Genomic DNA, 26,698 nt, shown 5'->3' on the forward strand with positions numbered 1-26,698 from the left:
CTTCTCAGCACAAGAGGAATGTTGCTGCAGAGGAGAGACCTCCTTCTCACCCTTCTACAGTCTTCTCCCCAGGTCCTGCCTGGCCTCCCCACTGCGGAGCCCAGTGGTGATGGCTGTGCCACCAAACAGAACGAGGTCACACAACAGGACTAATTCCTGAGGTGGTAGCATGCTTCCTGGCATGGTTTTGGTCTGTGCCAGCCAGCACCCCCCAGACCATGTGCAGGTCTAGTTTGAAGAACAGAGTCAGTTCCCAGGAAGCAATATATATATATATGTATATATATAGGAGTGCCTTACTTAGAGGGAAGAGAGGTTCGCTGACATAACCCTGAGCTGTGCCATGCACTCAAAGAACAGGCTTTAGTCCTTATCAGTATAAATACAGCTGGGTGTCTGATGTGGGACATTTTCCTACAGCAAGTAGAAGACATGACATTTAATGCCTTGATAAGTTGAATGTTTTATCGGGTGGAAAATGATCGAAATAATTGTGTGCTACTTCTCTACCAAAACTTTTTTTTTCCTAAGTGGAACAGAAATGGTTAAAATTTTATCAGTTGGCAAGTAGTTAATGGTTTATCCATCACAAGGTTACGAATGTATAATACCATTTTATAGCAGAGCAGACAGTCTGCACCACAACATGCCTTCACTCCACTGGGACAGAATATTGGTTGGAATTACCTGTTGTGTAGTGACTGTGACCCTTTGGGCACTGTGTATTTGGCAACTTGTCCTCAGGTTTAAAACAGGTAAGAAATATAATTCTACACCATTTGAGCTCCATTTGAGCTATTTGGGTTCTTTTTCCTTTCCTTGTTTGCTGATAAACATGATTACATCCATGCCGTACGCTTCTTAGGTGGAAACATTTTTCTTCTTACACTGATGTTTAAAGAAGTACCCAAACTTTGCATTCTACTGTAAAACAGAATAAGATGACAAAAAATCTCTGGAGTATTTTCTTTGTAATTTGTTTACACTGTGCATGATTCCTCTGATAGAGCTTTGAGAAATGTCTTGAAATTTTCTCTCTTTCAGTAGAAATCTGATTTATTTTTCAAAAGACAAAAATAAACCTCCAGCTAGTCTAGTAAATTATGTTCTAAAGAGGAAATATTTTGCTTTACATATGTTTATATGCTTGCATGCAAGTAAGCAAAACATGCTGTATAGCACCTGTTCATGTTTTCATTACAACTTGCATTATAGAAAAACAAATATACCTGAAAATCAGGTCAATGCACCCTTGTAAGACACTTCTGTGTGCAAACTTGGAGCTGAAAACTGGTAAGTGTTTAGTCTCAGCAAAGTACTCACTATATTGACATGATACAAAATTATGCATGGACCTATATTCAGAATTCATAGAAAGAATCAGATACTCCTGGTTGCTTGTCCAGCAGGGAGTCAGATGTGACTGGAGACCAAGAAGCCTAGGGAAACATTTATATGAGCATACATTAGGCTATATTTACTTCAAGAGATTTATCAGCTATTTGTAGGGAGGGAACATACCCAAGCCCAGGAAATGGCACGTAAGTAAACAGCACTTATTAAACACATGTCAGTAATAATCTACTTTTGCTAATATAAGTATATGCCTGCCCAGTGCTTTGTTTGACTTGATGGAGCTAAACCCAGATGAGATAGGAGTTAACTCTCAGTGCAACTTGGGGATACCTCTGCTTATGCCTAGGATTTACACAGCTGCAGGCAAATGAGCAGCTAGGAACTGGCTTTAAACTGCAGCTACTTCAGGGATGGAGAATACCTCTATGCCCATCTGATTCATTGCCTGTTGTGTGTAGTGGTAGTGTTTCTTCTGTATTCAAATTTTAACCGCAAGTATTAGCATTAACAGTTCCCATGATGTTTGATTAAAAAAACCCCAACAGTTCATGATGACATAGTATTATGCAAGAATCTTAGTTTTAGTTTAAAAATATATACAGTCAAAATCAATGTGATTCTTGAAATGATTAATGTCTTCAAAACTTAAAAGGCAAAGACAAATAAAAAGAAGATGGTTTCTGAGTCTTAAGATAAAACCAGAAGATCCCCATGATTTTAAGCCAATGCCACAATCACTGGAGCCTAATGAGTTTTACTGCATGTGGGGTAGACATGACTGCATTAGTCATCTCAGGAATTTGTATTTGTGAAAGACAAAGATTTCCCTCTGAAAAAAAACCCAATTGCTTTACAGTGGTACATGAGACCTTGAACAGTAGGCTAAGAAAGTTACCAGGAAGCAATAAATAGAGCCACAGTTTTGACTAGCATTAACAGATCCTGCGAGTGTCATGTTGTTGTTACAGAGGGACTCTTGAGGAAGGCAAAGGTGAGGCCAATGTTGTTTGCCTGCACCTGCTCTTTGCTGCACGGGCCACGTGACAGCTGTGTCTGCACCCCCAGGGGTAAACGTTGCACTTTTTGCCCCACAGCTTCATGCTTTGCTGTTCTACTGCTTTCAAAGGAATGTCAGCCCTGTCTTCCTTTTCACCTTTCCCTTTCCTTACACTCCTTTTGCAGCCACTCCCTCTCTGGTTTTGGGATCCTCTGTGACAGACTACCCTGCTGTGTCACCTTCTGCCTGGTTGCTTCGGGCACGCATTCACCAAGCGAGACAGAGGCTTAGAGCCGTGCTGCAGGTTCCCCAGGATTTTGTGGGTTCCCAGGCTCCCAATCCAAAGCAAGTGGGTGAGCCCCGGTGTTATTCCTCTGCCACGTGGCCCCATGTGCCCCACGCATTGCCTGCCAGGTGAGACACCGCCGCCGGGCAGTGGGGCAACAGCTGCCCAGCCAGGCAACCAGCTCCCCTAGATACAGCCATTCTCCACAGCTGCTTGGGCCACCCAGATCTCCACTGCTGGAGGAGTTTTCCTTTCCTTTCTGTAAGACTTTCAACAGAGAGACAATGTTTTGAAAAGCTGATGGCTAGTGGAGACATTACCTAGCGACACATAGATGTTATTCCACTATCATCACAGACACCTGGCTGTAGTGTAGCTGAGACAGCCTGAAATACAAATGCTAAACAGCAACAACATGAGCAAAAGCCGACCGATGCATGCCAAGAACAGAACTACCCCTGCCACGTGGCACATCCCCTATGGTTTGCAATAATCTTCCAATTATATGAATATCATTAAAGAGCAAGAAGTTAGGCAATCTTTTAGCACTGTTTATTTTTGAATTTTCTGGCTTTATTTGTCAGCATCTCAAAACACAGGCACTAAAATGTCAGATCAAATGGCAGTCCTCAACTCCAGATTTCTGCATTATTTCAAGGCATACATTGCACTCAGTGCACAGGTGCACAATTTCGACCATGAACCTTATGGGAAGGGATTCCAACTCCTTCCTTCACTTGGGGGCCAGGTGAGATTGACTGCAAGGAAGCCTTGCTCCGTGGAGATTCCCCAAGTCTTGGACCCTTCTTTCAGAGCCTGAGGTCCATCAACCCCTTCCCTGTTGCATTTTCTGCTGCAGAACACCCCTTATCCATTCAAGTTTTGCCAGTCTCTTTTTAAAGAAACCGTAACATTTTCAGAGCTTGCCAAACACAGCAAATAACACAGTATATTCAGATTTTTCCAAGATCTGCACTTTCTCTGCTATTGCTCATACCGTCTCCTGACAGGTTTTGTCTCCTGAAGCTGTGGCAGCCTGTGAAACAACTACTTTGAACAAACCCCACTATTTCTGCCAAAAGACAGAATAAAAATTGGTACTCATCCTGGAGTGTGGATAGAGGCTATGGCTGAAACTGGGGCATGGGGTTTTATCTGCTTTATCCTATAATGCCTGTCTTAAATAAGAGTATCTCTGTCTGATTCTTGGATGTGTAACTATCCACATCTTTGTTACCATTCTGGGTCTCTCAGCACTGGGAAGCTGTGGCCCTGTTTTGTCTTCTTGTTCCTGTAAAATCCTGCAGAGGTGATTTGGGCTTTTCATGGGTTCAACAGATTGAGCTTTTGGCAGCCTGGAGGTCCACACCATCACTCTTGGTTGTCCAGCAGAAGCACAAAACTGTTTCCACCTACATGGTTGTGGTAATGCAAATTCATGTTTGAAGGCTTTGACCCCACATTCATGACATTGGTTTTAGGGGCTAGGAGGGACCAGTGCAAGACTGTCGATCACACATATTTTTTAGTTGAATATTTTTTAGTTGAAGCTTGAAATAGATCATGTTGGTTTCTTTCCTTCACCAAATTAGATAGATATGTGTTTTTACATACATATTAATTAATATATTTATATCTTGATTCTTTATTTATACAGACATTACAGAATCCGTGGTACGTCCGTGCTTCTGCCTCAATGGTGGCGTATGTTGGAATGGAGCCTGTGTGTGCCCAGAGGAGTGGGTGGGATCTTTCTGTGAGATAGGTCAGTACAGGCCAGGCAGCATGTGCAGCTGGCATCATTTCTGGGAACCCCTCTGCTTTGGGAGGCCCCTGATCCTCCCTTCCCTGCTAAGACCTGCTCAGCAGGGTTAGATCTGCAAGCAGTGATGTAGCTCTTCTTGACAGGTGATACCATATCCTTCACCCACTTTTGTTGCTCCTTCAAATGAGTAATATATCTGCAGAAGACATTACAGGTTTCAACTGTCTGTGGCCCGTTTCTAGTCAATTTGGCCTTTGTTTAAATTTCTCTGTTTGAAGATCAGAGTGACTTGGAAATCTGATTCAGACCTCAGTGGCCAGTACAGCCATGTCTGCCAGTGTTTAAGGGACACCATCCAGCTCAGCGCTCTGCAGGACAAAACCTGTCCTCAGCTCCTGCTGCCACTGGCATTGGTTTTGGATGAGTCAAATTTCCTATGCCTGGCATAGCACTGGCCTGGCTGACTTGCATTTCAGTCCCCTCTGCCACAGCACAGTATCTCTGCACTGCTTGCCACTGGAGCATGTCCTCCTAGCTGATGCTAGGATGGTGCTGGCTCGCCCAGCTGCAGTATCTCCAGAGCTGGTAAAATCCCCAGCTCAGGCTTTTCAAGCCATCAAACCACACTGTGGCCAGTGTGACTCATGGATATGCCATCATGTGTCAGCTGTGCCTTTGTCAAATGAACTCACGTTTGGTCACAAGGACGTTGAAAGATCTGCAGCTTATCCAGGAAAATATTCTTGGTGGAAACTGTTATGTAGGTAAAAACTTCAACTCTCCCATGTCATTTCCCTTATGACAGGATGGGTAGCACATCCAACAGTCAATGACAGATTGGATGGGTTCATGATGGATTGGAACATTTGGGCAAAATGTTTCAGAGAAGTTGGTTTAACTAAAATAATCGTGGCTGGGATTTCAGCACTGGAAACAAACCATTGTGATAACTCTGTAATTCCCTATATTCACTCCTCTGGTATTCTGCATTTGATTTGCTGTGAATTGCCTTAAAGAATAGATTTTAATAACTGTAGTTATTAAAATACATGCGGTAAGAACGTTTGGACAGGCATCATTAACTTGAAATAATAACAAACATTATTGCATTTACAAAATCTAAATTTTACTCTGTTTTCCCAAGGAACATTTATACTGCCCATCTGTCTGTTGTTCCATCTTCTTGGCAACTAACTTGCTGACCAGTTTCAACTAAATTCACTAGATGGTTCCAGGTTTTAAAGGTCTTGAGATCCTATGAGTTTTGCACATATTACTAGTTGTGTACAGAAGACCAGCCCTGTAAATACCTGAGAAAAAGGTGAGGAGACATGCCAGCAGTGAGGAGGTGGGGACCACATGGCCAGTTAATCCAGTCTAGCCACTAAGATGCTTAGCTCTAAACTACCCATTACATTTGTCTCCTCTCCACTACCTAACAAAATAAAGATGTATATTTTAGGTATTGGGAATCTAATGATGCATGTAGGTCACAGAGGTGGGGTGGGGCTGAGGCATGATGGGACATAAAGACTGTAGGAACATAGTGATAAAGATGTTGGGGAAGCTGGAAGGAAGTGTAGTTGGGTGTTGAGGATAAAGCGGAGGTGATCTGGTTTATTGACAGCAGGAGAGAGCAGGGCATATAGGGTAGACAACTTTTGTAAACCAATTACTTTTGTTCCAATGGTGACGGAAATTTCCACTTGGCTCATATTTCATTCCTTTTGCACGTTATGTCATGGTTACTTTCCTTCACGGATCATGACAAAGGGCCTGGTTTTCTTCCTACTTGTGGTTTGTTGTTGGTTTGGGGTTTTTTTTGGTTTTTTGGTTGGTTTTTTTGTTGTTTTTTTTTTTTAATTCTGGAGCAATTCTACTGAGGTCAGAATATTTGCCATAACTTGAGATTTGTATCAGTGGGGAAAAAAGCACCAAACAATTTTATATCAGATAGACTCTCTTTTGTAAGTCCAAAACCAAGTAGGATAGATATTTATATAAACCATCCCAAAACACTTTCAGATGAAGGACTGAATAACTAGAAAGATAAAAAATAAAGCTTGAATAAGTACTCATATATGAATGCATATGTATTCATCCATGAATGCAGCAACTTATTCCTGGCTTTCATTTGTCAGGAGGAAGGCAGAATCACCACAGAAGTATTCAAATCCATGGGTCCAGACAGGACTCATTCATGACTGCTGAAAGACCTGGCTGATGTGACTGTGGGGCTGCTACCTGTCACCTATGGTGATCAAGGAAGGCCACAGAGAACTGAAAAAGGGCCAACATTATGCTCACCTTTAAGAAAGGCAAGGAGGACTGGGGGGGACCATAAGCTAGTCAGGCTTACCTCAGGCCCTAGAAGTATTTTGGAGCATGTCCTCTTGGAGTCTACTTCCATGCACGTGAAAGACGAGAAGGTAATCAGGAACAGCATGGATTTTCATAGGGCAGATAATAGGGCTGTCTTCTGTATTAAATAATTGGCTATGTAGACAACAGAAAAGCAACAGATGTAATATACCTTGATTTTAGAGATGCCTTTGGCACCATCTCCCTCAACATTCTTGTTTGGTAGGTGAAGATGTATGGGTTGGGTTGAACTGTTGACTGGGTTGAAAATTAACTCAGCAGCCAAGCTCAAAGGGTAGCGATCAGTGACTTGATTGGAATATTGTAAAAGCAGAGTAACCTGCTGGTCAATATTAGGGCCAGTATCATTTAATGTCTTCATCAAAGACCTGAACGACAACACAGCATGCCCTCTCAGCAAATCTGCAGACAATACTAAACTCGGGGCAGGGTGGAAGTATTGTTGACACAGTTAACGGCAGAGCTTCAATGCAGAAGAACCTTGAGAAACCTAAGGATCACACCAACAGAAACCTCACAGCGTCCAACAAGGACAGGTGCTGATCTCCATGCCAGGGACATTGGTACAGACCAGGAACTTGTTGGCTGAGGAGCAGCCCTGCTGGACAGTACCTGGGAGTGACAATGGATGCCAAGTTCAGTATGAGCCAACAGTGTCTGTTCACTGCAAACAAGGCAGAACAGCTGTGCTGTGTGGGGGGAGACAGGTTGATGGACACCATTATGCTCCCCTTCCTGGCACTGGTGAGACCCCACCGGGAAGTCTGTGCTCAGTTTTGCAGCCTGCACCCTGGGCTACAAGACTTGGAGAAGCTGGAGAGGGTCCAAGCAGGATGCAGTGAGGAGGGTGAGGGGCCCAGGGCAGGCAGCCTACAGAGAGCATCTGAGGGAGCTGGGCTCTTTCAGTGGGGTGCAGAGGAGGCCGAGAACAGAGCTAACAGCAGCCTCAGCTAACGGAGTGGGAGTTGCAAAGACCATGGAATCCAAACTCTTCTCAATAGCACCAGAAGGTAAAGCAAGGGGCAGAAGTAATAAATTGCAGTCCGAGAGGCTGAGTTGAGCACAAATATTTTCAGTAGAAAGGTAGCATGTCAGTGGAACATGTTTCCCAGTGAGGCTGCAGAGCCTCTGTTTGGCCTAGATGCCCTCCAGTGGTTCCTGCCACCTCACATTTTTGAGACATCTTGCCTTGCTAATCACCTCCTGGCAAGAGAAGTTCAGGTATGGTGCTATAAGGCAGATCTAATCTTTGCAGAGTCATGCGTCCTTATTTATTCATAACCATTTCTATAGAAGCAAAGTATCATTGTGTCATGGGAAACTGAGACCATATAGAAAACAAAGAAAGTTATGTGACTTGGCAAGGAAGCTTGTGCCAGAACACAGAGAACACTCCAGGTGTCCTGAGCTCCCCTCAGGACTCCAATCATAAGTATGCTTCTTTGACTCAGTCCTGCTAATGGGACACAGTCAGCTGAAATGTGGTTCAAATTAGCCAAATTAGCAAAACCAGGATGTTGCAAGTCCTAAGACCAAGCAAAAATTTTCTGCCTGTGTGCTGCAGTATTTTTTCAAGTGTTCACAGCATTGCAAGGTAAATTTGTGTTAAGTTACAGCAGTACAATATGACATGAGAATGCAACAGGCTGACATACTGCGTCAGGCCATGGGTCCACTGAGCTCATCATCCTTCCTTTAGACGTAGCCAGTACCAGGTGCTTAGATGAAGCGTGGTGTTTGGGGTGGCCACTCCATCCCACCCCAGCAGGCAGCGGGGCAGCAACTTCCCACGCCAGAAGCTGCATCTGACCTGTCATGGTTCAGAGTCACCAAAGGACCGTCCCCCATTAATTGTCCAGATCTCATTTGGAGCAAATGTATCTTTTTGCCCACCACTGTATTCTGTGGCATTAGGTTACCAAATCTGATTTCTACCTCAGTAACAAGACTCTGGAAGTGAAGCTTTATAATATTTACAAATTTTCTAGGACCAAGGCAGTGAAAATAGGAGACATGGCAAAAAGTATGGGCTTTTAGGCTTTCAGTGGCTTCATAAATATCACTTGTAGCAACTCAGAAGCTTGGGTTTAGACAAGATTTACCCAAATGCTTTTCTTTCCTTTAAGGTAAAAGATGCAATGAGCTCCTACTGTCTCAGTACTATATTATTTTTGAAAATTGGTCCTTGTACTAAAACTATTTGATGTGGATATATGTTTTTTTTTCTTCTGTGCAGTTAATTTCTGTGAAGCCAGTAGTTGCACAGTGAACACTTCTGAAGGCATTATAAAAAGCCTTACTTTTGAACCGATAATAGTGGGTAAATATGGCAACTCCAAAGAAAAATGTGACCCTGATTCTGTGAATGGTATGTATCTTTCCTTTCACTTGTACTTCCCAAAAGTAAATGTAAGGTTTATGAAAGATGTCAGATTATTAGACCAGATGAGAGTTTGGTATTTGAAGCCAGAACAGCATAGCTCAGGCAGCAGGAGTGTGAACCTTTCCACACAGCTTTCTGCCCCAAATGCAGAGAATTTAAGGTATGCATGCCAAGTTGTATCTGTGCCTGCCTGGGACTGGGCTGAGAGTCAGTTAATATGTGCTCCTGAACAGCCTTTTTAGAAAAATAATCTATTCAAAACCTACTATTTAGCATTAGGATTCAGGATGCTTTCCATCAACTGTGGTTCCATGAACTTTTTCAGCTTTCCGAGACCTTGAAGAGGTGCAAGTGTTGCACAGCTGCTCCACGTGCCTTTTGCATTTCTTTCTCAATATACAAACTATGTTTTTCAGGACATGATGAAACGTCTTTCTGATAGCTCAGTGCTGATGCCTGTGCCTCCTGTTTAAGAGATGTGTTTCTGCAGCTCTAGCATAACTAAACCTATCTGAATTTGGCATAAATAATGTCAGCCACTCTGACAAGATTGTGTATATGAGTATAAAACACATGTTCGAAAAAGAACAATAGCTAGTTCAATAATTGATGGTCACTTGTAACACTGAAAGACAAATATTCTACATGCAAACAGAAAATTACACTGGATAGGGTGTCACAACCACAATACAGTTTTAATTCCCAGTGAGATCATGTGCATGTGAGTGAGTGCTTCTGTACTAAATGCCTATCTTTCTGCTTTTAAAAAACTACAGGTAACACTTCAATAGCAATCCGGATGTGCTCCAGAGAAGGGAGAACTCCTACTTTAGAACCCCCCAAAATTCTGAATTGTAATGAAAATCTGGACTCCCTAGCATCACAGGTAATCTTAAATTACTATTTAAACAGTGTCTGAGATTTTGCATCATCCCAAGAAAAAAAAAAAAGTTATAGGAAATTGAGACAGGAAATATATATGGGTTACATTTCTTAAAACTTTGCAGAAAGCAAAAGGAATGACCAAAGCCTTTTTCAGTGGCATTCTTGGCATGTGCCTGCTTTGCAAATGGCCTGGATTTCCAGTGGTGACCATTATATTTTGCTTGGTTTTGCCTGAACACAGCATCCCTTTTCATATTTCTTAACTGGCCTGCAATTTCCTTAGTCAGGTTCCCTGTTTGCAGCAAATACCTCTGAATGGAGGCGATGCCGACCCAGGATACCAAATTGGTGAGAAAGTGAAAGGGATTTGGAGAAGACTGGCATGAGGGAATGAAGTGATGCTGACACTGACACATTAGGAAGGATTAAGAGCCAAGCCTTTCCATTCAGTCCTGTGATCAGCTGAACACAGACAACTCTTCTGTCCATCAAGAACTCAAACTCAGATTCTCCTGTATGAATGACAAACTCTTCCTGATAAAATCCATAAACCCCTAAGCCTTGCTTTAAGGTTTAGCTCTGCCATATCTACAAAACACGGAGAGCTGAACATGACTAAGCACATTGCAGACAGTGGCTGCTTCTCTTCTGCTTCTGAGCTGTTTCCTTATCACAAGTCCCAACGGGGAAAAAAACAAACAAACAAACAAACAAACAGCTACAGGCCCTTTAAATAAGAGAAGTCCCTTTCATCCTGTATTTTTCTTGACTAACGTACCTTCAACCCAATGCTTCACCTGCCTGGATCCTTTGAGGGAAATCCTTGAGCTCAGTTTTCCCAGTACATAGCCTTCACTAAATGGTTCAAATGTCAAATCTTCTCTAACGTAACATATAATATCAGCAGTAGCGATTTCTAATGCTAATAAGATGCAAAACAGGGTTATTCTGCTGCCATTAGTAATTTGGGGTTTTGTTAGGCAGTGTGATGTCATGCTGCCATCTAGTGAGCTCAGGGCAGCTCGGGGTGCAAAAGGGAATGCTAGGAAATGGGAGGTGTTCAGGCTAGTGATCCAGAGACCAGGTTTAAAAGGATTTTATTCCTTTTAAATACAAATATTTACTTTGACTACAAGGTCAGGCTATAAGTCAGAAGTAAGAATAGCGAAAACAGGCATTCACGATGTACTGTTTGTTCATGGTGCATATGCAGATGTTCTCAAGTCAAATGAATATCTCCAGTAATTATAAATGCAAAATTCCTTCCTCCCTATGCAACACATTCACCTTTCTTATCTACCATTCCAAGCATTATAAACGCTTCAAAGCTGCATGATTGAATTAATCTTGATTTTGATAGCTTCCCAACATAAAAAATTTGAGAACAATTCAGTTATTGAAGCTATTCATTTAAGCTATTCATAGACACGATTAGAAAATGGATGACTTGATACACTGTTTAGCTGGTCTCCATAGCCCATAAAGGAACTTCTGATGATTAGCAGATTTTCCATCTCTAGGTATACCTAGCTATACCTTCATATAACATACAGCTAATGTCTTGTCTTTTTTTGTGTGTGTTTAGACTCTTAAGATACTACAGATATTTACGCTCTACCCATTAAGTGCTGACTGGCTCAAACTGGACCCCACAAGTACTTCTAACAATTCTTATTAGTATCTCCAGCACCAGAATATTTTATTTGTTTTTTCTACATTTATTCCAAGCTGACACTATATACAGTGTACTGAAGTGAGGATAATGTTCTTGGTGCAGGTTATAAGCACTGTGTTGAGAAGCACGATTATTCCACATGATATTTCTCAAGTTCCTCTGGTGGCTTTTCAAAAATCCCATTCTGGTTATTTAAGGAACAGTGAAAGATGTACAGAAGTTGATAAACTCAGAAGCTCAATGACCTCAAGACAAAGGGGAGCTCCTGCTGCCGTCTTCAGCTACCTCATGGCAAGGTGTAGAGAACGATGGGGCCAGGCTCTTCTTCGAGTTGCACAGTTTTAGGATGAGCGGCAATGGAGACAAGTGGCAACATGGCAAATTACAATTAGATAAGAGAATATTCTTCCCCTTGATGCTGGCCAAACACAAGCACGTTTCTGAGGGAGGCTGTGGATTTTCAAAGTAAGCCCCTGAGCAGCCTGGTCTCAGTCAGCCCTGCTGGGCTAGGGGACCTCCAGGGCTCCCTTCTGACCCGAGCTGCTCCATGAGTCCATGAAATCATCCTATAGGGAGAATTTGCAAACACCATGCACTTGACATGAACAGAAAAAATTTAGACCACCAATTACTTGTATATTTTGATATTATGTGAGAATGATATAAAAGTGGTGAGTCTCTTTACTTTTCTCATTTTCTTTCTGTTGAATGGCATTTTCCTAACAGGTTGAAACTGTGGACTCTAGCAATGTTTCAGCTATTGCAAGTAACACTCAAATCCTCACCTCCATGCCAGACCAACTGACCACACAGAACATCTCTGCTGCTGCAAACATTGCAGTGCAGATTCTGAAAAAGCCAAATGTTTCAGAAGACCCTCAGGTGAGACTTATTAAGAATAAAATAAGACTTCTGTGTCTTAATATTTGGGATATCAATTCTGTCCTCCCTGTACCAGCAGAAGGAATACTCTCCTTCCTCTTAACTCTACATAATACCACAGCCAAATGCGTTCATTTTGCCGTTTAGCAGAGTTAAGTGGCCCTGAGTGCATACTTGTAGAATCACTGCTGAGCATAAATTTGTTTCTTATCTGCTGCTGAGACTTGCATATATCTGAAATTCTAATATGAGCATCATTTGATGTTTAAATTAATCCTTTACTTCTTACTATCCTAATTAATAAAAGCATGGTATTTATGAACTCATTGGCGCTAAGCTTGTGTTCTCATGAATGGCATCCTGTAGTTTGTTTACTCTGTCGTGTGCACTTTAAAGTAACGCTTATTAAGTGCCCCTACTTTGCCCATCCACTATGTAGCACATGGGGTGATTTATTTCAATTGTATTTGAATATTGCCTTTTTTTCTGCTTGTCTCAGGCATCTGTGGCAGTAATGGCTACAGTGAGTCAACTCTTGGATGTTAACGAAACAGAATTTGACCACAATAATCTTGTCAATGTTACAACAAGGTAACTTTAGCTTTTGCCATTTTAAAAAAATGTAGTCAATTCCATTTTCCCTTCTGTTTCAAGATGAAAGTGGTTCATGGACAAGTCAAAACATTTTTAGTGTTTAACTCCAATATGCAATTTCATTGATTCAGTAGATTTATACCAACATAAACAGTTTTGGCTGGATTTTTCTGCTTTCAAGAAAGCATGAAGATAGGGAATGAGGAGCAGTTCCTGCTGGAGAACTAAATCAGAGAGGAAGCTCAGAAACTGAACCTGTAGCCGTGTATTAACAAATAGTGGTAACTTCTATCTCACTCATTATTTCAATGCAGCCTCACAAAAACAATGGAGGAATTTTCTTTGGCTGGCAACATCTCACAGCCCAATGTTGCAATCCAGTCTGCTCCACTGAAATTAAGCTCCTCTACAATCCTGTTTTCAGCACAGAGAAGTAAGTCTGTGTGTGTTGTTGGATTTACCTGGACAAGGCGGTATGTACCATAAATTCTAATGCATCCACTGTTAATTTTTGCAGATACAGCACTGGGATATTATCAGTCAACAAAACTAGAAATACAGGACAATGTCCCTGGGCTTACTGGTGACCTCAGTACTGAAGTTCAGCTACTGTTCAACATTATAAATAACAGTAAGTTCCTTCTCCTACTGAAAACTGTGCCTGGGAAAATTTTGAATGAATATTCACTAAAAATCTCCTTTGGAAAAAAACCCCTTAGCCAATATAAACAATTACATGTTGTTTTTTATGCATGCTGATGCCATACTGTGGTACAAGAAATGCATGTCAAATGAGCTGGATAACCTTATTTCTAGATTAATGCACATGTACATGCAATGGCCTGAGTGCTTTTGGTGTCTGGGAGTTTTTCATTTGCTTTGCTTTCTAAAACTGAGAATGTAATGAATCTTTGACCATACCTCCACAGACAGTTAGATCAAGAGCTAGTACATATGTACCTTGCCTGAAATCCAAAGACAACAACTGTTTCAAATAAAATTAATACTACTGTCAAGTGTCAGCCAGGACATACACATCCTCACACCTACATACTGGGATAACCTTTAATGGCACAGTCACATGGGAGTTTTCCAGATGTCTGTTACTTAAACTCTTCAGTGCTTGGAGGATAAATTGGAGTCGCCCATGAGGGGAAAAAAAAAAAAAAAAAAAAAAAGCTTATAGTTCCTCTGCTTCATTTGCTGCAGAAGCTGGTGGGTGTGGGGGAGCTGAGCTTTGAATCTGTGCATTTCTATGACATGCTAAAAATCAGAAGAGTTTCAGACTGGGCACCTGAAATCAGCAGACTTGTCGTCAGTCTCTCTGTATAGTGACAGTAGCACTAAGACATCACAGCACAAGAATATAATGAAGGTGAAGTTCGTGTAGCACTTAGACATCATAATGACGAACATTGTTTGGATTCAAGCCCACAGGGAAATTAATAATTCAGTCCTCTCACCAGGGTTAGAAAAGACTTGAAGAGATAAATCAGGCAGCCCCACACACCCAGTAATGACAATAAAAATTGAATAGTTCATTGACTGGTCATTGTCTTTTCTGTTCACTGCTTCAGACAACAATCTTGTGGAAAACAGTGTGATCATGTAATTAAAGCCTTTATCATAATGCCTGTATATCATAACACTTCCCTCATGAGAGCTAGATTGAATGCACAGCTTGCCTCAAAAAAAAAAATAGATTTCTTCAATATTAAATGCACAGTTGTGACATTCTGTAGATATAAAGTTACATTAGTCTCTCTTGATGATCAAATCAGAGAGAGATCAAATCAATCTCTTGATCTTAAATAAAAAGCATAAAATCAAGAACAAAATCCATTATATAAACCAGGATTTTTGCTTCCTCACTTCAGCAACATTTAAGACTAGTGATTTAAATCACTTAGATGAAGTATCTCTAATTTGGTAGACGAGTGCAAAAGAAACAGAGTCCAAAAGAAGGCAAAAGAGCAGACAACTTCTTTTATCCTCTGACTTCCTACTAACTGTAAATGTCCCTGGTGTTACTATTTCTTATTTAGTGTTATTAAAAGCCTGGCCATTTGGAATGTGTCTATATATTGGGATTTAGGATATTATTTTCCTCATTACCAGTATTTTTCCCCAGAAATTACATTAAAAGAAGGGTGATAATTATTGTCACACCCCACCACAGCAAAAATTGAAGGTGACTCTCTTGAGATTCATGGGAAGAGAAGCTCTTCTCTACTTCTTAAAAGGATTCTAAATAAATATCTAAACAAAAAACTGCTTTAAATACTGGATGTGTGAAACAGCATAGTGTAGACTTCTTCAAAGGCACCAGCTTCTCTGATATCTGCTATCCATAACTGCTTTTCTGTTTGCCTCACAAAGGTTCATCAGACAATGGAAGAGTTGGCTTTGTCCTGTATCAAAATGACAAATTCTTTCAGTCAAGGATTTATCCACATTGCAGTAGTTTCTCTAAACAAATTGTCTCTGGCAACATTGATGGAGGAAGAATCAGCAGTGTTGAAATAGCCTTCAGTCCCAAGGTATGCTTCTGTAAGAAATGCCATGTTCAGTTTGAACCAGAGGCGGCCCTTGCTCTACTTACTATCTGTCTACAGGACTTACGGAGACTCAAGCAGAGGGGCTTTTCTAGCATACAGCCTTGATTTCTGACAATAAGTAGTTGAGACAGTTTGTGGGATGTATAGGCGACATAAGTGAAGGGTATTTAGGTAACATGGAATACAAAACATTTTTCAACTTTTGTATTTAACATCTGATGTTGCTGACTCAGTACTGCTAAAGTTACTGCTTGCAAGCAAAACTGTATGCCATAAAAATTATAGGTATACCAGGGTGGATTTGCCCTAGGGTAAATTAGTCCTAAACCAAGAATGAAAAAAGCCAGGTCCCTGGAGGACAATTCTTTTTTCCAGAAGACTACCAAAATTTCTGAAAATAAGAAAGAGTCAACATGAGTGGCATAGCCCAATACACTTATCAGTGTGGGGTGTGTTCAATTTTCATACTATGTTTTAATTTCTGCTTCCAATTAAAATCATTGTGTGCTTCATTTTGACTTCCTCCCCCAGGAACTGATTTCAGATGTTACTGTTTTCTGGCAGGAAACTCTATGTGAGGGCCTGTTTGCCGAACTAACTGAATTTTTAGATAATATGTACTCATGTTTATCATCTCCAGAAAACAGTAGTTGGCTGCTTCTTACAATAATTAACAAAGGTTTTAAGCTCAAATAAATTCATATGATAGATCAATAATCATTATCACAGATCCATACAGTTAAGTGATCTGGGAAGCACATGTCATTTCTAAGGAAATCACTGAAACAAACATAATTGATTTTTTTTACTCCTACTTTTATTCTTCATTTTTAATGGAACTACCTAGTACTGTGAAGAGTTGCTTTCACTACTTATTTGCACTTCAATACTTTTTGCATATTAAGAGCAGTTCTAATTGCAGTACCCTGCAGAAGATGTTGTCTGAAAATGACTGCATGCAGTTTGACATATGAGCACCACCATGCTGCAGGAGAAGGGGAGATGGTTCATGGCATTTATCATTGTTTGCTTCCTGTTACAGTGTGGATTCAGCCCCAGTTGGCAGCAATTTAATGTTACTAATATCTGAAAGCTGTTGTTTGGCTTACAGAGAATTCATTTGTAGTTGTTTAATGCCTAGACAATGTGCATCTGAACCATGATTACCTGAATAATTCAGAGAAATGTGTAATTTCATTGGCAATCTTGACTGAGAAAGGCACACGAAGAAAGCTCAAAATGACAAATTATGCTGTTATTGATATCATTCATAAGGTTTAATGGAAACCCTGTAAATCCCTTAGTAGCTGTCAGCTCTCCTTTCAGAGGATAACTGTCAATACACGCCGTTTGCTGGTGCATATCTGTTTACATTTCTGTAGCCACTTTTTCTCTTTGCAATCCCCATCCATAGTACAACACATCCAAACTGCAGCTGCGTGATCATGCCTGTGTCTTTTGGGACTATACTGTCAACGACTGGAGCACCGCTGGCTGTGCAAAAGGAAGAGACCAGTTCTTGAGATGCAGGTGTAATCACACTACTAATTTTGCTGTCCTGATGGTAGGGCATTCTCCTTTCTTGAATGGGAAGAGTTTGGAGTTTTCTTCATTTGTTTGGTGGTTTTCAACTATAAGACCAGCATGTCAATGTAAGGGCATAGGCATGTTGAGCTGGAAGGCACAGCAGTTTAAGATGTCCCCACGTACTTGTTTCTGACCTGTGGCAGAGATGGCAAATTGGGACATGTGAGTTGTTCCCAGGCTGCTGGAAAGCCAAACGTATTGGTGAGTTCTGGCTTCCGTGGACACAAATTGTGGCTGTGTCCATCTCCCTGGGCACCCCAGCAGCAGGGAAGGGCGGGTACAATTCATCCCCTTGCTCAACGGTGGTAGCCTCCAGCTCTGCTCCTCCATTGCTGCAGCTGGTTGTTAAATGAGTGTATGTCTAAAGCCAAAAGTGGCCCAAGATGAGTAGGAGAGTAGCCTGGGATCTGGGCTAGCTGTGGCACTGCCTTGTGCTGGGTAAATAACTCGAAGTATTTAGCATTAACTACTTTGTTTGCTTATATGTTTATAAAAAGCAATTGCTCTGTAAACATTAAGCATGATACCATTAAGTTTTATATATTGTCCTCTTGTACTAACAAGACTACTTAGGAATGACTGACTGTCTCTGACATTCGTTATTCTTTCAGTATTTGTTTCAGCTACTCTAAACAAAACACTCCCCGATTAAAATCACATATCCATGGTCACTGACTTCAGCAGCGCCAGGATTACAGAGTTTCTTTTTACTCTGTCTTCATAGAACACCATTTCCATATTTGTAATATTTACTTGTTTCTGTACTTCCCTTTACCTTATGCATGTCCTTACTGCACAAAATTACTATATTCTAGAGAAGATTCCCATCTGTTTATGTAAAGACAAGACTATTTTCTGTTTCACTGAATAAATTTACATTTAGTTGCTGTTTTACTGTCACTATCCAAACAAAGACTTGTTTTGATTTGTAATTCTTCGTAACATCTTACCTTAGACCTTATCTTCAGAAGCCAAAATTCAGAATGCACATCAGTACAAAAAGTAAAAGCTTTTTCCAGTCCATGTCACCTCGCATTTTTCTATGAATAATTTAATCTGTTATTTTTTTTAATATTTGATTGACAGTGGTCTGTCTCCTTTGACAGATATTTGAAGAACTATCTGAAGAACTAGAGTTCTTCACAAGTCTCTCTAGTTTGGAGGTCCAGAAAAATTTTGTGTGATCTAAAAACTTTGGCAGTGGCTAGCAACAGTCATAACTTTATTAAAATATTTTTGTTTCTAATGTGCAATTAGAAACACAAATTTTAGAAATAAATTTATCTCTTCTTATCTTATAACTGATACAATTTGTTTTCTAGGCCTTTCAGATCAAATATAAATATGCAAAGCCTTTGGAGTATATTTCTTATGTTGGTGTGGGATTGTCCATGGCTGGTCTGGTCATTACCATTTTGTTTCAAATATTCACTAGGTAAGAGTGAAGATGTAAAACTGCAAGTATCTTACACTGTTACAATATTTTGCTCTGTATATAGTTTGAGGAAAACAAAGACAGTAGCCAGTTTAGAACATATTGCAATATTACTGATCAACAAATAGTATTTTTAAAAAAGAGCTAATCACATAGCATAGCTTCAGAAGTAAGTGTGGCTTACTGGTTAAAGTGAAGGCATGAGATGTCCCAGCCATGCCACTCACCTATATGAAACTTTAACCTTTCTGTAAATGTTAATCTTTAAAGTGAGGATATATATACACAATTATTATTCAATAAATCCACCTTCTAAAAATGTAAGCTTTGAAAAGAAATGATGTAGCAGAGTATGGAGGAGCCCGGTACGGTAAAAGGCCAAGCCTTTTGTAAGAAACACTGGGCATGGCCGCTGACAAGAAAAATCTTTCCATCGCTTTGACAGGGCAGCTCGCCAACTGTAAGATAACATGGCAGGCAGCGTGTGCTACTGAGGATCAAGTCAAGGGTTGAGCCTTTTACCACAGGCTCCCATCACCATGTCTGATCTCTGGGTAATGTCCCCAAGTGTCATTTGTCCCATCTACATGGGGTAAGGGCAGTTTGTCATTTCTGTTGCATTCCATGTGCCCCGCTGCCTCACTGATGTCGCTGTTACTACCCTGGCCCTGCAACTGACAGCGCAGACCCAGCGGTCTGTTATTGCTACACTGTTCCATGCTACACATTAAGGTGTTTAGTTCATTACTCTCCCTTAATACTAGGCTTTAAAAATGTATAACAGTATTCCACCACCACATGACATCTTTTTTACTTTCCTGTATGTCCTGTACCCTGGTATTACAATGTCTAATCAGTTATCTTTCTTTTAGCCAGTTACCAGTATGCCTGTTACGTTGGTGTCTTCATTTATGGCTAGTCATTTCAGCCCACCGTCTTACCGCTTAGACTTTTAGTATTCATGTAGAAACATGTATGTTTTTTCTCAGGTTCTCTTCTTGCTATTTTATTTAAATGTTACTCTGCTTTCTGTCACCTATTTGATAGTTTTTATACTCTATTGTCTTCTGTTTATACAATGCCTGTAGAAAACAGATGACCTGAGGCACCGTGATTATACAGCAATGTAGGTTATGTGCACTGCTTGTGCTACAGTTTTATTGTGACGTAATTCAAATACAATTGCAGCAAATTTCCTTGATCGACATGCCCATGATTAATGGTGTCATGTGATTTCCCCTCGAATGAGGAGCAAAGTCATGCCAACATTGTATATGAATGTACGTTTCTCATCCTGCTTGCACTAATCCTGCTTGCACTAGGTTTGGAGCAGTTTCATCAAGGTCAATGTATTTAAGACTGTAGGAGCTGCCAGACTCTGCCTTTTAAATGCATTTATAAGACAGTGTTTGGAAGTCGAGGTTTACTCTTCCCTTGGACCTTGAAGAGTGTTTAGAAATACTTATGCTATTTCACCTCTTAACACTGAAGAAAAGGATTCTAAAAAGAGCAGAGTGGAAAAAAGAAAGTGCATCCCAACTGCTGTTGGAGAAGGCCCAGTCCTAAAAGGTGCTGGGTATTCTCTGTTCTAGTTGAAATCAGACAAAATGGATGGATATGGTAAGCTGTCTGAGAGTACTGACAGTGTAGAATTTTGCAAACAAGTTATTGCTTTGTTTTCTCTATGTATTAAAGACTGCACATGCTAGCTTGCTTTTAATATCAATAGAAATGAGGCAATATTTTGCAATTGTTCTTATTTTACTCTATTCATAAATTTATTCCTACCAATAGGAAAACTCGAAAGTCATCTGTAACGTGGATGTTAGTGAGTCTCTGTTTCTCTATGCTCATTTTTAACATCATCTTCATCTCTGGAATTGAAAACCAAAATGCCAGGAATCACAGCAGCGATACCACCAGCTACTACCAGCAATACCTTCCTTATGATACCGCCAGTAACACCTTACTCACATCTGACATGGTAGATCCTCCTGCAGACTCCTGGTGTACGGCCGTGGCTGTCCTACTGCACTACTTTTTGTTAGCAACATTTATGTGGACAGCACTCAATTCTGCACAGTTGTACTTACTGCTGCTTAGAGCCATGAAGCCCCTGCCTGGAAACTTCCTCATAGCCATGTCAATAATCGGATGGGGTAAGATTTAAAGTTGTATATATGGCAACTCTTACCAGTACATAGTACATTCTTATCAGTACACAGTACATTCAGGGAGAGTTGTAAAGATAGGAGATCAGTAGACAGTAATTATAATCAGTGTCTCTCTGGTTTAGCGCAACACGATTTAACAATCTCCTGTTACTGCTTACACTACTGGTACAAGCTGAGTTTGTTTTCATTGTCCTGATAAGGTACTGAAACCAACAGCTTGTTCACAGCACAGCAACACAGGTCTGTTGTGCACAGGAGAAATTTTCACAGTAATCTAGGCATTCAACAACCTGTTTCTGTCAACTAAGTAAAAAATCTTTCAGAAACGGTGATTGCATATATGGACTCAAATTCTTCATTTAGATATCTCTGAGACTCCTCATGGCCTCAGCCAGAGCCTTGCATGCATCCAAAAGCAAGGGGTGACTGTCATTACTTGTTACATATTTTTTATTAATAAGCAAAGAGCACATTCTTAAGTCAGTACAGCAGTTAGCAGCAATGCTGCAAGCTGAAAGGGAAGAATGTAGACTGATGCCCACTAGGTAAAGCAAAAATCTCAGCCTCCTTCAAGTAACTCCTCCAATGCAGTGTACAGGAATACCTGCCTTATCCACATTGTGTATTCAGCTTGTGTGGTGGGTTGTTTCTGATGGCATCTACCAAGCAGTTTTAGATCCTGACTGTTTCATTATTGTGTTTTGCATTTGGGTGGAGGTAGACGAAATTCCTCTAAAACTTTCAGAATTTGCACTGCATATGCAAGTCAGAAAATGTTCAGCAAAATCTGTCTGGCTATGAGTCACTGTGTTCCGTGTATATTTGCACAATAACACACAGTGTTAGTTCTTCACTGTGTCCTGTGACTAGTTACACATGTCCAAAATAGCATGATTCTGACTCACTGCTTCTCAGATCTACTTTGAGAGCACAGCAAATATGTGGCAGACTGGAAGATCTCTATTAGGGCTGAAGGAGGAACAGGCTTTAAGAAGCATGCTTTTTTCCCAGATAAAAACTTATGGGAGAGGCTCCTTCCCGTGAGACGTGCTGTTTAGTGAACAGGTAGGCAGGAGCCAGGGAAGACAGGAGGCGGGGCAAAGGCACTGAGGAGGCAAACCCACACTGCCATGCTTCTCAGAGGGCAAAAGTTATGCTCTGCATCAAGCTGGTATGAAATGTAGTAGTGCTCGGTGCAGAATTTTCTTAAATTCGTTTTCACTGCTGACAAGAGGGCAGGATTGCACAGCTGTGATGAGGGAGGTAGCTACAGCGCAGGGAGGAGTTTGCTCTGTCACCATTGGCATTGTCTCTGGAAGCTGTGATGAAGCTCATTAATGTGAAAAATCAGCAAGTCATGGACATAAGCTGTCCTCAGGAAAACAGCGCTCACAACCCTCAGTCCTGCTTTTTCTCTAGGCTATAGAAAACCCACTTAGCTTAGTGCAAGACAGATGAAATAGAGCTCTTAAAATCTATGTATTTTAGGAGGCAAGAAGCTATTTTGTGTGGAAGGGAGGTATGCCTACACAACCGAACAATAAAATGCTAATGTCTCTCCTATTAATTAGGAATCCCAGCTGTAGTAGTTGCAATAACGTTTGGAGCTACTTACAGAGAAGAAAAAGCTTTAAACTACCGACAGGAAGAATTGTAAGTTCATGTATTATTACAACACTTGTTATCCTAGATCTATTGTTGTTATACTATTTTGTATATCTAAGTACTTAAAAGAAAACAAAACTCTTCACTCAAGCTAAACATTCACTATAAGGAATTGCAGTTTCTCCTCTCTAAGGATTTAGGGTACTAGATCCATATCTGTCTTGAATTCTCCTGCAAGATCCCCTTTAAATGGAATCTATAGACACTCTTAGTCTAACCGAAATTCAAGACCTTCATTTAAGTGTATAATTGCATTTCAGTACCTAAACTTAATCCTCTCATTGATTTAAAATCTTTCTGGCCAATATAACTATATCCCTATTTACCATATGCTTTTGGTATTGGCACTCATTTGAGTAGGCTATCAGGCTTACAATGTACCTTGGTGACAGTGGATGATACAGAACAAAGGTAGACTTATTTTGGTAATGTAAACACAAACCCCCTTCCATAAGGTGGCCATCTTAGGATACTCATTTAGGGAGTGTTAACTGCTAACTTGAGATTATTTGGCAATGAAAAAAAAAGAGGTAAAGATTATTGTAGGACAACTCTGCAGTTGCTCCTGTTTTTGTTTCAACCTTTGCCCATTAGGTCTACTCTATTTCTCTTTGGCTCTATTATATACTCTAAAGTTGCATATGGTAGCCAGATATCTATTTGGTTAGCTACATGGCACCTTATTACATTTCTCTACATAGTTTGTTTGGTAAATCATTTTGCATTCCCTAGAGAAAGAGAAGTGTGATTGAAAGCCCTCAGTTCTCAAGGAATGGTTGGCTTCCAGAGATAGGTTAACAAGATCTAGGAAGCCCTGTGAGGTCTTTCAGGATGAAAAGTGGAATATTATTTTGTTTTGATATTCTGAATAATGTGTCTAACAAATTTTTTGAAATGGCCTGTCTTTATATTAACAGCTGCTGGCTTGCAGCACTGGATCAAAATCAGAATTTCAGTGTGCAAAAGCCCATGCTGTGGTCATTCCTCTTGCCAGTAGCACTCATACTCCTGTTTAACATCATCATCTTCATCAAGATCAGTGTTTCTGTGTTATGGAAGAAGAACAAGAATTTGACAAGGTGAGATGACATAAGACTCCTCAGATCTTTCAGCAAATTTATTCCTTGGTCTCTTGTCACCAGCTCAGACTTTCTTGTCACAAACTCAGATTTTTGACAAAATCCTTTGTTTTAAAGTAATGTATATTTAAAGCAGTCAGAAAATGAATCCCATTGCTGCAATGGGTCAGACTTTGTTCAAGTGCATATCAATGAAAACAGCTCAGGCTTTTGGCCTCTTTTTTTTGGTTGCAGTGTCACTCAACTTGACTTCAATGAAGACTATCACTGATTTAAATCCATGTGAGAGCAGAGCTGAGTCCAGCCAAATGAGAATTATGAATTTCTCAGCACATCTGAATGTCAGGCCAGTTCTCTAGCAGCTTTGAAGCAGATTTACTTGTTGGTTTACATCAACACTCCATGTATTGTCACAGGTTGTGTGTTGCAATGTCTGCAGTGTACATTCCATTATTTAAAAGGGGATTGCTTTAATTTTTATTAATCCCACAGAACTGATCTGTTCAACAAAACTTTGTACCATTTCTTCATTCCTTTTATGTACAATTTTCTCAGTTGGAGCAAACAAAATACCTTACCTCTGACTCCCCTCATGCTTGAGAAAAACGGGATATCCAAACCTCACTGCAGCTTATTCTTATACTGAAATTAAGCACATTTGGACTGAAGTTATAAGCATTCTAAAAAGCTTATAATAGCTAACATGCTAACTTTCAATGCTTCTTGTTGTCTTGGTAAACCTCACTTTTTCGTTAAAGATACATCCAAGCTACATACTCCAAACACAGATTATTCTGATAAATTTGGTTCGATTTCTTTTTCTGCATTTCTTCTCTGGATGGTATGTCAAACAAATGTAGGGAGGTGTATGTTCTCAACTCACCTGAATAACACATCTTTGCAATATAGTCCTGAATAAATAGAAAGTTTAAAGCTCAAAAAGACGTTAAATGGTATAGAGAATGATTTAATATTTTTGTGTGTGTGTTTCTAGGAATAAAAAGGATTCGTTTATGAAAAAGATGATTGGCACTATCTCCATAGCGGTAGTGCTTGGAATCACCTGGATGATAGGCTACCTCATGTTAATAAGTCATGAAGAAGCAAGTCTTTTTTTCAGCTATCTGTTCTGCATTTTGAATGCTACCCAGGTATTTAGCAATTCTGAGACTAATAATTGAGATAATAAAAAAAAATGTTGGATTTATTTGTTCTATAGCTTGGTATAGCCTGGGAACTTGCTGGAAAGCAGTTATAGGCATTCAGAATTTTTGTTCAGAAAGGGGTACTACCCTTCTGGTCTGACACTCGTAAAACTTTTCCCATTGTGCAAATCAATGGGGGATTTTATTTTAAAGTCACCACTGAAAAGACCTTCCTGTCTGAGTGGCTTCTCTTATACCAAATCATATATAAAATTATATTCAGAATTAGTATCAGGAAAAAACTTCTGCATCAGCTGTGGGAAGGAGTCCCAGGGAAGTAACTAGAGCTTCATGACTTGAGAACTTTCACAATGACCCTGAATAGAAGCCTACAGGAAAGCAGCTGCCTCTTTTTCCCCTATGTCCCTGCTGCATTCCTGGCTTTGTATTCATATAGGGCATATGAAGTACGAAGCACTTGGAGTAATGGATCCTTCATTACAGTACTGCATATTTTCTACAAAACAGCTGATTGGAAATATGTGAAAATCCCCCCATCCCCAAATATTGTTGTTTATATCAGCCTGATCTATTGAAAACTGAGGGCACATACACCAGTGGGGATCAGATCCGCACACTCTCCCTGTAAGAAGTCCTGAAGTGATTATTACTACACTTATAGATGAATTATACATGTGACTCAAAACTGAAATCATGAACAGGGAACAGAGATCCACTTATTTAAAACCATGAGACTTTTTTCTTTTTAAAAAAAATGCAGTATACTCCTGATGAATCTTTGAAATGACACTTTAGAACAACAGGTATAGAAATTTTGAAGTCCTGTCTCCCTCCGGGTGTGTCTGATTGAAATGCTGATAGGGCACACCAACCTCCTTTAGTGTTTATGGCATGCTCAAGCAGGTCTTACCTTCATCCTGTCTAGCAGAGGGTAATCACACTATCCTGAGACATGCTAGCTAATCCATTACAATGTGCAAATGAGGTGACTACAGTTGCAAATCCATAGTTACATGGAATAATTTTCCTACTGAAGGTACTTCTTCTTCTTTCAAGGTATTAATGTAATTGTTAGTGGTTACTGAAAATTGTATGGTGGTTGTTTTTCAAGTTAAATAATATTGACTAAACTTTGACTTTCTGGTTTTATCAGCAAAATATTAACCACACTTTCATATACTCTACAGGGCCTTCAGATTTGTATTCTGTACACTTTCAGATCACCAATCTTCAAGGAAAAAGTTTCCAAAGTGTTTTCTGTTTTCTGGGTTCCAGAGGTACCACTGTATCTGCATTCAAAAACTTACTACGTTTCAAAATCACAGCCCGCAAAACATTCACAGGAAGCTTTCAGATCCACCCAGACTTCTTCAGAGAATATTTCCTTGTCTACCTTCCCTAACCAGAGTTAGAAACCTGTAAATACGTGAAATATAATCCTGCATCTTTCATTGTTTGTTTTATGTAGATCCCATAGGTATCTTGAATGATGGACACACTACTCCAGCTGTGGGTAGCTCAAAATAGATCATAAACCAAGCCCACCAGGAGTCAAAAGCAGGACCACACGCTAGCAAGACTGTGTGACTGTTAAGCAGCAATGCTGCTGATTCTCCTCCTGATTCTACTTGCACTGCATGTCACTGAGGAAGGTCTTTGAAAGGACCTGAGGTTATTATAGTTTTATATTACAGTACAGATGTATAGAAGTTGCTCTGTTTATGCCCTTCTCATTTTTCAGGCCTGTTGAACATGTTTACCTAGCCTATGCACTGTAGCTCTCCTCTCCCTTTTGTAAGAATGATTTAAATTTAGTTAGAAACCAACAG

General features: G+C 40.2%; 1 protein-coding gene across 1 annotated transcript; it reads left to right on the top strand.

Annotated features, from left to right (window-relative positions):
• The first annotated feature begins 646 nt into the window (after positions 1-646).
• Positions 647-26,281, top strand: ADGRG7 (adhesion G protein-coupled receptor G7). The gene is made up of 16 exons (XM_074816698.1): positions 647-755; positions 4,297-4,404; positions 9,023-9,154; positions 9,946-10,055; positions 12,456-12,611; positions 13,111-13,202; positions 13,520-13,638; positions 13,723-13,836; positions 15,585-15,745; positions 17,178-17,327; positions 18,673-18,785; positions 20,580-20,944; positions 22,531-22,612; positions 23,542-23,703; positions 24,698-24,854; positions 26,057-26,281. Exons 1-16 carry the CDS (start codon positions 647-649, stop codon positions 26,279-26,281), a joined length of 2,355 nt encoding a protein of 784 aa, XP_074672799.1.
• Positions 26,282-26,698: the final 417 nt, after the last annotated feature.

This window comes from Strix aluco, chromosome 2 (assembly GCF_031877795.1).
Source record: "Strix aluco isolate bStrAlu1 chromosome 2, bStrAlu1.hap1, whole genome shotgun sequence".
In the NCBI taxonomy this organism is placed as follows: Eukaryota; Metazoa; Chordata; class Aves; order Strigiformes; family Strigidae; genus Strix; species Strix aluco.